At 42.5% G+C, this 15,750-nt stretch overlaps 1 protein-coding gene across 1 annotated transcript in view; it reads right to left on the bottom strand.

Annotated features, from left to right (window-relative positions):
* The window catches only part of LOC121383864, a 64,655-nt gene extending 49,687 nt beyond the window's left edge, over positions 1-14,968 (bottom strand). Inside the window, exon 1 of the mRNA XM_041513961.1 lies at positions 14,759-14,968. Within this exon, the coding sequence (XP_041369895.1) occupies positions 14,759-14,968 (210 nt within the window). The remainder of the gene's footprint in view (positions 1-14,758) is intronic.
* Between the last annotated feature and the right edge of the window lie 782 nt (positions 14,969-15,750).

Genomic DNA, 15,750 nt, shown 5'->3' with positions numbered 1-15,750 from the left:
ATGTAATGCCGAATTGAATGTCAGTATTGTGGAATTGACTGCCAGTACTGTGGCATTGACTGCCAATATCGCCGTTCATTGATGCTGTCGATGATTTGAATGCAGTCAATATATGCTGTTACTGTCTATGTGGTCCCTTCTGTGTTTCCATCAGTACATATATTGGAGAGAGAGATGAGGAAGGGAGAGGGAGATTATTACTAGAGTGTTTTCCGGTATCGTTAATATCATATATTAGGAATACAAATTGTATTAGACGAGCATAACATTATTTTTATTCGTAATATATATTGACGATACCGAAACACACGAGGATAATAATCTCTTTATCATATAACTCAATTTTTGTAAACTGTATACGCAACTTTTAAAATTCCAGTCAGCCATATATATATATATATATATATATATATATATATATATATATTACATAGTGACGTTGGCCTCGGTCAATATCAATTTCTTCGGTCCATAAAACATGATATCAATATTCACCAACAACGAACTTTTGAGTATGAACCGTGTGCACTTTATCTTCTAAGTTGGCGACATATATATATATATCAATGAGTGATATTTCTTTCCACGGACTAAATAAACAACAAGTTTCTTCTATCTACTTATAAATATATATCTGAATACTGTAGGCGCCGATTTTGTTTAATCGTTGCACACCTCCTTAGAAGAATCCTGCAACCTCCCTAGTAAAATAATAATTGGAGTTGAACTGATTCGGTCATTGAGCAGTGTAACTGTACACCCGATTGTTGCAAGTACATTGCGAGTGCATTGATCTTCCTGGTACACTATAATATGAAAACTTGGCATGTATTCATAATGTGCTTACTGAGCCGGGGCACAGAGACACCAATCAACCAATCAGTGTGAATGGCATGGGTAAAGGGAATGCCCCTATGCCTTTACGAAACCACCTGAATGGAACTGTTATGAATTATGTACTTAGGCTGTAATATAGAAAAGTCCATAACGGCATGCCGAGACAAGTTCAAATCCTTGATTCATGGGGCAGGGTCCTGATATTTTATTTTGTTAGGCTAGTCTAAAATTTAAATACGTAATTAAGATCCGTGTTATTGCCGATCGTTAATAAGAGTATAACACAATAAACACTTGGACCCTTATAAAAACACCATTTTATATACTTATTACGCAAATTGTGGACACTAAATTGTAAAGTAATATTCATCTCCCATAGCATTAGATTAGCATTACAGTGTGGGGTGTGTGTGTGTGTGTGTGTGTGTGGGGGGGGGTTATAGGCAGTGCAGGAAGGATGAAATTGTCTTGTGTCGTGCTCACATCGGTCATAAAGATCCCCCATGTCAGTGTGAGCATTGTCAGTGTACTCTGACGGTACGCCAATTTTCGCCACATGTATTTGTCGTGCTAGGTGTCGTTAAACATTCATTCATTCGTTTGATGGGCGGAACATACCCTAGCGGTAAAGCGCTCGCCTGATGCGCGGTCGGATAAGGATCGATACCCGTCGGTGAAGCTATTGGGCTGTTTCTTATTCAAGACAGTGCAACACCACTTATATAGCAAAGGCCGTGGCACATGCTATCATGTCTGTGGGATGGCGCATATAAAAGATCCCTATGATTAATTAATGTACTCTAGTGGTTTCATTAAACAAAACACATTTTAACTTTTGTCTGATCTTTGATGTTTCGATACCTGCCAGATTCCACACTTAATTTATGAGTGCACATTCTAATCGTACATAGTTCCTTTATACAGCATGTTTCCAGTGACACTCTTGATGTTTCCAATCTAAATTATTTTAACAAATGTTCATATTGCTTGTCTTTTATGCATTGTCGTTGCTTTATTGTAACGCAAAAGCTTGAAGGGCCATTCCTGAGTTTGCTGCAAGAGACTTTTTAACGATTGTAATTACATATCAAATATATTTTTCTGCATAAAATATTAGTGGTTGTATATTAAACGTGTTTCTGATCGTTCTAATATTTGTAATAGGTTAAATTTCATTTTATTTCCTAAAATATAGTTTTTTCATACGTACAAAATTATTGGAAGACAAAATCGAGTTTGGGTTTCTTACGAATATTAAGAGGACCAGAAACACATTGAATATACTGATATTCTAAACAAGAAAATATATTTAATATGTAAGTTTAATCGTAGAAATATTTTGTTAGAAACATCTTACAATGCAGAAAACTCAGAAATTTCCCTTTAAACGTATCTAATATTCTTTCAATGACTGCAATACAGAAGCTGTCGTCTACATGCGATACATTCCTAATGTATACTCTTCAAAAGAAGAAACGCAAAACCACATTGTCGTAACATTTGGAGAATTGATTTAATTATTGAATGGTGAGTCCGATAATTACCAAATGTTGGAGGATTGTTCACAATTCACTCTAGTCCATTGTGAGTAAGTGACAGGACACACCACCAAGGTCAAGGTCATCTGGAGTCAATACCGGGTGTGGCCTCCGCGTGTGTTGACAACTGCCTGGTACCGCCTGCCCATTGAAGCAACCAGAGTACGGATGACGTCCCGGGGGATGGTGGCCCACTCGGCCTGCAAGGCTGCTGCCAGCTCGGGCAGGGTCTGGGGCTGTGGTTGTCGCTGTCGGAGGCGTCGGTCCAACTCGTCCCATAGATGCTCAATTGGGTTCAAATCCGGTGATATCGATGGCCAAGGAAGGACATTAATGTTGTTGTTCTGTAGGAAAGCCGTTGTGAGACGTGCTGTGTGAGGCCTGGCGTTGTCATGGTGGAACACTGCGTTGGCGTTGGCCATAACTGGAACGATGTGTGGCCGGAGGATCTGGTCAGTGTAGCCCTGTGCATTCAGGTTGCCCTGCACGTGGACCAGGTCAGTTCTGCCAGTGTGTGAGATGGCTGCCCACACCATGACACTACCCCCGCCGAATCTGTCCACTTCCTGCACGCAGTTTGCCGCATAACGTTCACCACGACGCCTATACACGCGACATCTTCCATCATGACGTCGGAGCAGAAATCGGGACTCGTCACTGAACCACACCTGTCTCCATCGCAGTTGAGGCCATTATCGATGAATCTGGCACCACTGCAGTCGGAGTCGACGGTGTTGTGGTGTTAAGATGACACCTCGAACTGGACGTCTGGCACGAATTCCTACCTCACGTAGGCGGTTCCGTACGGTCTGGTCGGATATCCTGCGCAAACCTGGTATTGCTGCGGCTGTGGAGGTGGCAGTAGTCAATCGTTCCCGAAGGTGACTGAACTATTCTTTTTCGGAACCAATCCAAATAACTTCAGATTCGGGGTTGGTTTTCTTCTCGATTTTTGTTTTGGGGTTGTTTTCTGTTTTTTTTGTGTTTTTTTCAGGTGGGGCGGTAACCCAGTGGTAAAGCGATCGGTTCATGCGCGGTCGTGTTAGGATCGAACCTCATTGCTGGGCCCATTGGGCTATTTCTCGTTCTAGCCAGTGTACCACTGGTATATTAAAGGCCGTGGTATGTGTTTTCATATCTGTGGGATGGTGCATATAAAAGATCCCTTGCTACTAATGGAAAAATTGAGCGGGTTTCCTAAGACTATATATCAAAATTACGATATGTTTCACATCCAATAGGCGATGATTAATAAATCAATTTGCTCTAGTGCTGTCATTAAAAAAAAAAAAACTTTTAACTAGTGGTGTCGTTGAATAAAACTTTTTCAGGTTTGTTTTTGTTTTAGTTTCATTTCAATTTCGACCTTCTGGGGTTTATTTTTAATGACGTTTCTTCATTAGCAGGTGGAGACTGTAACTTAACATTCAGAATTAAGATATACTAGTGCTTGTGTGTAGTTTTGCTAAGGGTTTCGTACTAGTATACGACTAGAATGCAAATTTAATTAATGGGTAAATTTACTCATGTGAACAAATCCGTTCGAATGACTTATATACTCACATAAGCATATTAGTACAGTGAAACCACTAAATACCGGACCCTCTATAAAACGGAATTTTCCCCAAACAGGACGTTTTCCATGGTCCCGTAATATACATAAATTTGGACATTAAAGTTTACCTCGTTAAACCGGAAACCTCTCTAGACTAAACACCAGACGAATAATTCAGTCACAAAATGTTTATTTAGTTCTGTTTACTCAGAACTCTATTTACGTACCCATATACCCCGAAGGTTTCAGGCATGTCAGTCCCAGGTCCGGTCTTTGGTACTTTTATTTAGTGTAAATCGTACTTCTGAAAACCGGATACTCAGATCATTATGGAAGGAAGGAAGGAAATGTTTTATTTCACGACGCACTCAACACATTTTTTAACCGGCCTCGGTGGCGTCGTGGCAGGCCATCGGTCTACAGGCTGGTAGGTACTGGTTCGGATCCCAGCCGAGGCATGGGATTTTTAATCCAGATACCGACTCCAAACTCTGAGTGAGTGCTCCGCAAGGCTCAGTGGGTAGGAGTAAACCACTTGCACCGACCAGTGATCCATAACTGGTTCAACAAAGGCCATGGTTTGTGCTGTTCTGCCTGTGGGAAGCGCAAATAAAAGATCCCTTGCTGCCAATCGGAAGAGTAGCCCATGTAATGGCGACAGCGGGTTTCCTCTCAAAATCTGTGTGGTCCTTAACCATATGTCTGACGCCATATAACCGTAAATAAAATGTGTTGAGTGCGTCGTTAAATAAAACATTTCTTTCTTTTCTTTTCTTTTCTTTCAACACATTTTATTTACGATTATGTGGCGTCAGACATATGGTTAAGAACCACACAGATATTGAGAGAGGAAACCCGCTGTCGCCACTTCATGGGCTATTCTTTTCGATTAGCAATCATGGGGTCTTTTATATGCACCAGCTCACATACAGGATAGTACATACCGCGGCCTTTGTTACACCAGCTGTGGAGCACTGGCTGGAACGAGAATTAGCCCAATTGACCCACGAACAGGAATCGGTCCTAGATCGATCGTGCATCAGGTGAGCGCTGTACCACTAAGCTTCGTATCCCCCCTCCCCCCCCCCCCCCCCCCCCCCCCCCGATCATTATGGAGCCACTAACTATTTTGTATCTTATCACATCATCATAACAACAGGACGATTAAATATCATTTGGCAGCGTTGATATTTAAGTAACTATTTTGTGCATTATCGGCTTCGGTGGTGTCGTGGTTAAGCCCTTGGACATAAGGCTGGTAGGTACTGTGTTCGCATCCCGCTACCGATCCCACCTAGACCCAGTTTAATGAATCAATCGGTAGGGGTAAAACCACTACATCGACTTCTCTGTCACTAACCACTAACCCACTGTCATGGACAGATATTCCTGATAGCTGAGGTATGTGCCCAGGACAGCGTGCTTGAACCTAAATTGGATATAAGCGCAAACATAGGTATGAATGAATTAACATATGTACTGTGTTTATTTGGAGGTTTGTTGTGGTAAATGTAGTTCACATTTAGTTGTTTGTCTGGGTTAATGATTTTTTTTTAAAGTTTGTTTTGTTTAACGACACCACCAGAGCACATTGTTTTATTAATCATCGGCTATTGGAAGTCAAACATTTGGTCATTTTGACTCGTAGTTATCAGAGGAAAAAAAATTTCCATTAGTAACAAGGGATCGTTTATAAGCGCTTTTCCACAGACTGTACAGCTCATACCACGGCTTTTGACCACTGCTGGTGCACTGGTTGTAACGGGGCAAAACTCAATCAGTTGAATGGATCCACCGAGGTGGTTCGATCCTGCTATGCAAACACCTCAGGCAAGTACTCAACTGACTGAGCTAAATCCCGATCCAGGGTTAGTGATTAAAGGCCCTTCACAAATATGTCCTTTCATGGTTTGCTTATCTGAGCAAATATACGTATATGAGTAATCTGGTGAATGCATTTGGGGTTGGAGGGTCAGAGCCTCCATGCCTTTCCCCTCCCCCGTAAATAACAGTTATACTTTAGAGATTACAAGTTATGTGTTGTAGTTTTACGCAGACTAATAATATTGGGTTAAAACAAGTTCTATTGTGAATGTTTTTTGTTTGTGGTTGGGTTTGTGTTGGGTTTGTGTGGATTTAAAAAAAAAAAAAAAATTGGGGGGGGGGGGGGTGTTTCTTCTAGTTGTTTTTTTTGTTCGGGGTTTTGTTTAGGCGTTAACAAGGACAAATTAATTTTGGTCTGACTATTCTCACCTCGGAAGGCATGGGGATTTACCTGTTTCTGCTAACTACGCGCGACTGGTGTAAGAACAATTGTAACAGTCCATAAGACGATAAATCATATCTTTCGATCCGTGTCGCATATATCTCTCAATACAAAGACTGTATTGTGTATGTGGCGAAGATGCATTTGGACACCGCCTGGTGAGGTCTTACTATTCTCACCTCGGAAACATGGGGATTTACCTGTTTCTGCTAACTACGCGCGATTGGTGTAAGAACAATTGTAACAATCCATGAGACGACAAATCGTATCTTTCGATCCGTGTCGCATATATCTTTCAATACAAAGACTGTATTGTGTATGTGGCGCGTTTGGTACCGCTTGTGTCACTCATTGTTAATGAAACGAACGGAATCGTTTTATAAAAGATTTACATTACTTTATTGGAATCTTAACCAAACAAAGAGACACATGTCCAAGCCAGACAATCAAACAAATATATTCAAAAATCGTTACGGGGGGTGGGGGTGGGGGGTGGGTGGGGTGGGGGGTGTAACCCAGTGGTAAAGCACTTGATGCGCGGTCAGTCTGGGATCGATCCTCGTCGGTGGGTCCTTTGGGTTATTTCTCGTTCCAGCCAGTGTACCACGACTGGTATATCAAAGGCCGTGGTATGTGCTATCCTGTCTGGGATGGTGCATATAAAAAGAGCCTTTGTGTTTTAATCGTCTTGATAAGATAGTCTACATAACCAATATTCAAAGTTTTTTTCTAGAAAATTCCTTCAATATTCGTTTTATTCACCAACGTGCTTCTGTAAATCAAGCTTCAGCGATAGTTTTGCCCCCTGACTAAACCCTATTTTGAAACCATTAAAACAATGCTGGGAGTACGTTGTACTACCTGAGCCTACCTGCCATTAAAACAATGTTGGGAGTACGCTGTCCTACCTGAGCCCACCTGCCATTAAAACAATGTTGGGACTACGCTGTACTACCTGAGCCCACCTGTCATTAAAACAATGTTGGGAGTACGCTGTCCTACCTGAGCCTACCTGCCATTAAACAATGCTGGGAGTACGCTGTCCTACCTGAGCCTACCTGCCATTAAAACAATGCTGGGAGTACGCTGTACTACCTGAGCCTACCTGCCATTAAAACAATGTTGGGAGTACGCTGTCCTACCTGGGCCCACCTGCCATTAAAACAATGTTGGGACTACGCTGTACTACCTGAGCCCACCTGTCATTAAAACAATGTTGGGACTACGCTGTACTACCTGAGCCCACCTTTCATTAAAACAATGTTGGGAGTACACTGTCCTACCTGAGCCTACCTGCCATTAAAACAATGTTGGGAGTACACTGTCCTACCTGAGCCTACCTGCCATTAAAACAATGTTGGGAGTACACGGTCCTACCTGAGCTTACCTGCCATTAAAACAATGTTGGTAGTATCCTGCCCTACCTGAGCCTACCTGCCATTAAAACAATGTTGGTAGTATCCTGCCCTACCTGAGCCTACCTGCCATTAAAACAATGTTGGGAGTACGCTGTCCTACCTCAGCCTACCTGCCATTAAAACAATGCTGGGAGTACGCTGTACTACCTGAGCCTACCTGCCATTAAAACAATGTTGGGAGTACGCTGTCCTACCTGAGCCCACCTGCCATTAAAACAATGTTGGGTGTACACTGTCCTACCTGAGCCTACCTGCCATTAAAACAATGTTGGGAGTACGCTGTCCTACCTGAGCCCACCTGCCATTAAAACAATGTTGGGACTACGCTGTACTACTTGAGCCCACCTGTCATTAAAACAATGTTGGGACTACGCTGTACTACCTGAGCCCACTTGTCATTAAAACAATGTTGGGAGTACGCTGTCCTACCTGAGTCTACCTGCCATTAAAACAAAGTTGGGAGTACACTGTCCTACCTGAGCCTACCTGCCATTAAATCAATGTTAGGAGTACACTGTCCTACCTGAGCCTACCTGCCATTAAAACAATGTTGGGAGTACACGGTCCTACCTGAGCCTACCTGCCATTAAAACAATGTTGGTAGTATCCTGCCCTACCTGAGCCTACCTGCCATTAAAACAATGTTGGGAGTACACGGTCCTACCTGAGCCTACCTGCCATTAAAACAATGTTGGTAGTATCCTGCCCTACCTGAGCCTACCTGCCATTAAAACAATGTTGGGAGTACGCTGTCCTACCTCAGCCTACCTGCCATTAAAACAATGTTGGTAGTATCCTGCCCTACCTGAGCCTACCTGCCATTAAAACAATGTTGGGAGTACACGGTCCTACCTGAGCCTACCTGCCATTAAAACAATGTTGGTAGTATCCTGCCCTACCTGAGCCTACCTGCCATTAAAACAATGTTGGGAGTACGCTGTCCTACCTCAGCCTACCTGCCATTAAAACAATGCTGGGAGTACGCTGTACTACCTGAGCCTACCTGCCATTAAAACAATGTTGGGAGTACGCTGTCCTACCTGAGCCCACCTGCCATTAAAACAATGTTGGGAGTACACTGTCCTACCTGAACCTACCTGCCATTAAAACAATGTTGGGAGTACACTGTCCTACCTGCCATTAAAACAATGTTAGGAGTACACTGTCCTACCTGAGCCTACCTGCCATTAAAACAATGTTGGTAGTATCCTGCCCTACCTGAGCCTACCTGCCATTAAAACAATGTTGGGAGTACGCTGTCCTACCTCAGCCTACCTGCCATTAAAACAATGTTGGGAGTACGCTGTCCTACCTGAGCCTACCTGCCATTAAAACAATGCTGGGAGTACGCTGTACTACCTGAGCCTACCTGCCATTAAAACAATGTTGGGAGTACGCTGTCCTACCTGAGCCCACCTGCCATTAAAACAATGTTGGGACTACGCTCTACTACCTGAGCCCACCTGTCATTAAAACAATGTTGGGACTACGCTGTACTACCTGAGCCCACCTGTCATTAAAACAATGTTGGGAGTACGCTGTCCTACCTGAGCCTACCTGCCATTAAAACAATGTTGGGAGTACACTGTCCTACCTGCCATTAAAACAATGTTAGGAGTACAGTGTCCTACCTGCCATTAAAACAATGTTGGGAGTACACGGTGCTACCTGAGCCTACCTGCCATTAAAACAATGTTGGTAGTATCCTGCCCTACCTGAGCCTACCTGCCATTAAAACAATGTTGGGAGTACGCTGTCCTACCTGAGCCTACCTGCCATTAAAACAATGTTGGGAGTACGCTGTCCTACCTGAGCCTACCTGCCATTAAAACAATGCTGGGAGTACGCTGTACTACCTGAGCCTACCTGCCATTAAAACAATGTTGGGAGTACGCTGTACTACCTGAGCCCACCTGTCATTAAAACAATGTTGGGAGTACACGGTCCTACCTGAGCCTACCTGCCATTAAAACAATGTTGGTAGTATCCTGCCCTACCTGCCATTAAAACAATGTTGGGAGTACGCTGTCCTACCTCAGCCTACCTGCCATTAAAACAATGCTGGGAGTACGCTGTACTACCTGAGCCTACCTGCCATTAAAACAATGTTGGGAGTACGCTGTCCTACCTGAGCCCACCTGCCATTAAAACAATGTTGGGAGTACACTGTCCTACCTGCTATTAAAACAATGTTGGGAGTACACTGTCCTACCTGCCATTAAAACAATGTTAGGAGTACACTGTCCTACCTGAGCCTACCTGCCATTAAAACAATGTTGGTAGTATCCTGCCCTACCTGAGCCTACCTGCCATTAAAACAATGTTGGGAGTACGCTGTCCTACCTCAGCCTACCTGCCATTAAAACAATGTTGGGAGTACGCTGTCCTACCTGAGCCTACCTGCCATTAAAACAATGCTGGGAGTACGCTGTACTACCTGAGCCTACCTGCCATTAAGACAATGTTGGGAGTACGCTGTCCTACCTGAGCCCACCTGCCATTAAAACAATGTTGGCCAATGTGGGACTACGCTGTACTACCTGAGTCTACCTGCCATTAAAACAATGTTGGGAGTACACTGTCCTACCTGAGCCTACCTGCCATTAAAACAATGTTGGGAGTACACTGTCCTACCTGCCATTAAAACAATGTTAGGAGTACACTGTCCTACCTGTCATTAAAACAATGTTGGGAGTACACGGTGCTACCTGAGCCTACCTGCCATTAAAACAATGTTGGTAGTATCCTGCCCTACCTGAGCCTACCTGCCATTAAAACAATGTTGGGAGTACGCTGTCCTACCTGAGCCTACCTGCCATTAAAACTATGTTGGGAGTACGCTGTCCTACCTGAGCCCACCTGCCATTAAAACAATGTTGGGACTACGCTGTACTACCTGAGCCCACCTGTCATTAAAACAATGTTGGGACTACACTGTACTACCTGAGCCCACCTGTCATTAAAACAATGTTGGGAGTACGCTGTCCTACCTGAGTCTACCTGCCATTAAAACAATGTTGGGAGTACGCTGTCCTACCTGAGCCTACCTGCCATTAAAACTATGTTGGGAGTACGCTGTCCTACCTGAGCCCACCTGCCATTAAAACAATGTTGGGACTACGCTGTACTACCTGAGCCCACCTGTCATTAAAACAATGTTGGGACTACACTGTACTACCTGAGCCCACCTGTCATTAAAACAATGTTGGGAGTACGCTGTCCTACCTGAGTCTACCTGCCATTAAAACAATGTTGGGAGTACGCTGTCCTACCTGCCATTAAAACAATGTTGGTAGTATCCTGCCCTACCTGAGCCTACCTGCCATTAAAATAATGTTGGGAGTACGCTGTCCTACCTGAGCCTACCTGCCATTAAAACTATGTTGGGAGTACGCTGTCCTACCTGAGCCCACCTGCCATTAAAACAATGTTGGGACTACGCTGTACTACCTGAGCCCACCTGTCATTAAAACAATGTTGGGACTACACTGTACTACCTGAGCCCACCTGTCATTAAAACAATGTTGGGAGTACGCTGTCCTACCTGAGTCTACCTGCCATTAAAACAATGTTGGGAGTACGCTGTCCTACCTGAGCCTACCTGCCATTAAAACTATGTTGGGAGTACGCTGTCCTACCTGAGCCCACCTGCCATTAAAACAATGTTGGGACTACGCTGTACTACCTGAGCCCACCTGTCATTAAAACAATGTTGGGACTACACTGTACTACCTGAGCCCACCTGTCATTAAAACAATGTTGGGAGTACGCTGTCCTACCTGAGTCTACCTGCCATTAAAACAATGTTGGGAGTACGCTGTCCTACCTGCCATTAAAACAATGTTGGGAGTACGCTGTCCTACCTGAGCCCACCTGCCATTAAAACAATGTTGGGAGTACGCTGTACTATCTGAAGCTACCTACCATTAAAACAATGTTGGGAGTACGCTACACTATCTGAGGCTACCTGCCATTAAAACAATGTTGGGAGTACGCTACACTATCTGAAGCTACCTACCAGTAGTGGATTTATGCGCCCCTCCCCCCACTAAATTTTTCGACAATTATATATATATTTGTTTTGTTTTGTTTTGTTTTATACGTTGGAAAAATCCGAGGAGTATAATATTATTATTGCGGTGTAACTACTTTCCAAGTTATTAGTCAGTATAGAGGGGTAGATGTTTGTTATTGGGGGGGTTGAGGAGAGGGGTGTCCTGATATAGGACCGACCAAGTAACTATTTTTCACTCTTTATCACAGTTAGAAATGTTAGCTATAACATATTTTCCCAATGACACATGTTGGACAATATCGTAATAGTCCTCGGTTGACACTGCAGTTCAAGTATCTTTGTACTCAAAGTTAATAAGTTCTGAGTAAAATCAAAACGTTTATTTATAAGACAAGTTCAGTAATAAAATGCACATTGAATCCATCATGGTCACATCCAAGGTGAAATAATAAGTTTTGAGAACTAATAGGACTATAACAAATGATGACATGAAACCAAATAAATAAAAACACCAGTGTAAAACTTTTAACTGATAGTGACTTAGAAAAATTCAGGCTAAGTAATACATGTAAGTATTACTGACTGCAATTCTGTGTAATTTCATTTTAGGATATTTTCAATATAAATAATTGCCTTTCGTAATATAAATAAACAACAGTCTATGTATTTAATTCTTTAGATTTGTTAATTTGCCAAAAATAATTCAAAATGCCACAGAAGGCACTGGAGGCTTGACAAGGGGAATGTTTTTGTTCTCCCGTACAATATGACTGTTAGTTTGACAGTGTCGGAGGTCTCAACGGTGTCGATCAGGGGTGTAGAAAATCCTATTTCGGGTAGTACCGGCAAGCCGAATAATAAATGTCCTGGGAAACAGAAGGGTTTTATTGATTTGCATGTTCTGCATTGCTATATGAGCCGTGTTTACTTTAACAACGAACAACGAAATGAGGAAGCGTACTCGCATAGGATTTGTTGTTGCTTGTTTGTTTGTTGTTGTTTTTTTAAGCTGGCACTGCTATTTGAATGTGGGTGTCTAACAGTTCATTTACCATATAATGTTCTGTAGCTGACATGAAACAAATGTTCGAACAACCGCTGCATATAAAAGCAACTTAATCAATGTTACGAGGAGAATGAAAGTGAAAAGGCTGAAAACATCACATGTATATCTACTGTGTTGGGTCATGTATCACTGGGTCATTGATCATTGGGTGGTGCAGTACTTTTTTTTGGGTCATTGATCATTGGGTGGTGCAGTACTTTTTGTTGGGTCATTGATCATTGGGTGGTGCAGTACTTTTTGTTGGGTCATTGATCATTGGGGGGTGCAGTACTTTTTGTTGAACAGCCATCTTTTTTGTCGTTATTGGAATGCTGTGAATATATGGCATACTAGTATATACATGTAATTGCCACGTTATCAGAGTTAATCTTCGAGGCCACTCTTATTATCACCTTGAATCTAAAATATGATTTTCAGTTAGCAAGAGGTCGTTATAACTGAATTCCGTGACCCACAAATTTAAATCACTAATACAAAAACCTCGTCCTGGTTTATGTAAAATGCAATAAATAGTTATTGTCTTGTTCTAGCAGCTACAGCGGCGACCGTTTTGGATTAAATTGATGTTGTAATGCCTTAATAAGTTGCGAATGGTTCAAAATGAATTCCTGGTAAATGTTGTTAAGTGTAGGTGAAACTGTTGCACTTTTTTCATCGTTTTACAGAAAGTAACAGATGACAGCTTTGATTGCAGTACTCACTAGTGCCACCGGTAGGGCAGGATATGCTCAGTTTTCGTGAACACCTAATAGCATCACTTGTATTACTGTATTTCATTAGTGCATGTCATCACAGCTGTACTTACTTTAGTGAGCTCTGTCCGGTGCCAATTTTGATTTAGTAAACTAATCTGTGGGTGGCAGTCCTCTTTTGACAATGCAAGAGGTAGATAGATATAGATAGATAACTATTTTAACGTGCCGATATACCACTTGGGTTTCGGACACGCCCATCCAGAGTCCGACCTCCGATAAGATCGGTGGCCTGACTCGGGGTGGGGTGGGGGGTGGAGGGGGTAGAGTTGAAAATGGGCAGACTTTTGAAAATAGCGATTAGTGAAAAAAAAAGTTAAAGAGACATTCCCGAGTTTGCTGCATTGTAAGATGTTTCCGACTAATAAAATATTTCTACGAATAAACTTGCATATTAAATATATTTTCTTGTTTAGAATATCAGTGTTTGTATATTCTATGTGTTTCTGGTCGTCTTAATATTTGTAAGAAGCCCAAACTGGATTTTGTCTTCAAATAATTTCGTACGTACGAAAAAATCTTTTTTAGGAAATAAAATGATATTTAACCAAGTACAAATATTAGAACGATCAGAAACACGTTTAGTATACAGCCACTAATATTTTATGCAGAAAAATTTATTAGATATGTAATTATAGTCGTTAAAAAATCTCTGTTAGTCGATAACATCTTAAACATTGCAGCAAACTCGGGAATGTCCTTTTAATAGAATTAAAGGGAGATTCCTGAGTTTGCTGCAGTGTAAGATGTTTCCGACTAATAAAATATTTGTACGGTTAAACTTGCATATTAAATATATTTTCTTGTTTAGAATATCAGTGTCAGTATATTCAATGTGTTTCTGATCGTCTTAATATTTGTAAGAAGCCCAAACTGGATTTTGTCTTCAAATAATTTCGTACGTACGAAAAAACGATATTTTAGGAAATAAAATGAAATTTAACCAAGTACAAATATTAGAACGATCAGAAACACGTTTAGTATACAGCCACTAATATTTTATGCATAAAAATATATTTGATATGTAATTACAATCGTTAAAAAAGTCTCCATTAGACGATAACAACTTTAAAAATGCAGCAAACTCAGGAATGTCCCTTTAAAAATAAATAAATAAAAAGTTACAAGCCAAAAATAAAATGAATTGACTGCTCGGTCGAATATTTATATAAGTCCGTATCGTGGATGGCCACCTTACTGCCGTCGGGGAAGCGCTTGACACTTCCCTCTTGGATACCTCCCGGCAGTGAGCCCACGTGTGGTGTATCACCAACCAAGTACTTAAGAGTACTGGCTCTTGATCTTGCTGACAGCGAGACTCCATGTGGCAAAGTCCCTGCCTCGACCAGAGGCGGAAGGCCGTGCCTTGGCTGGCTGGTCACTCGGGGGAGTGGCGGCCTTCCGTTTCGCAACACCAACTTCCTTGTTCGTCTCAACGGAGTTCCCCGTGGGTGGGGGTCTCGACGGAGTCGAACGTGGAGGTGTAGGAACGGGAGACGCCGGCCGTGGAGTCTCGCACATGGCAATGTTCAGCTCCTCTCCTGGCGTCAACGCGTCAGGCTTCGCTGTTGAGCCGCCAGCTTTGTTTCCCCTTCCCCCTGTGCCGCCCCTGGCGCACGTTTCCTCTTCCTCGGTCCTTTTCCCTTCTTTTGTGGAGCAGGGTCGCCGTACACCAAAGTCACGGTTGCCCGTGACCCGGTGTACGCGACGCGGTACTCTATCAGCGTCACATACGAAGCAATTAATTCCCCCAGGTGGGGGGTATCACGAGAGAGCATGGAACAGCGTCCATCTTCATCGCCAGCTCGAGTAGGTCTGATGCAAGAGGTAAATATCAAATATAGGATCTCCTCGGGAGTGGCTGTCCTCCTATAAACGAGACACTGGATAGCGATTCATAGAATCAACCACTATGTTGCCATTTCTTAACGACAAAACAATTATCCGCGATCACGAAAATATTGGTTGAGTCTCTATATAGTGCCTCATCTATATGAGAACAGCCACTCAGAACGAGATCCTTTTTTATGACAATACATTATTCGTGCACCGCCTCAAAGAGTACTGCAACTCCCAGACTAATTTAATATATAAATCAAACTGTCGCCCACCATGATAATGTGACTTAACGCCGTCCTCTGGATGTTTACAACATACCAGCCATGCTACATTTGATCCCGTCATGCTCGACACATATTTCCATTCATATTTATACTTTAGCACATGCATTACACTCAGTTTGTCCCTCACGGGCCCTACCTTGTTTGTCCTACTATACATATAAACAAACAAAACTCGTACTT

The sequence above is a fragment of the Gigantopelta aegis genome, chromosome 10 (assembly GCF_016097555.1).
Source record: "Gigantopelta aegis isolate Gae_Host chromosome 10, Gae_host_genome, whole genome shotgun sequence".
In the NCBI taxonomy this organism is placed as follows: Eukaryota; Metazoa; Mollusca; class Gastropoda; order Neomphalida; family Peltospiridae; genus Gigantopelta; species Gigantopelta aegis.
This window is presented reverse-complemented; position numbering and strand designations above follow the sequence as displayed.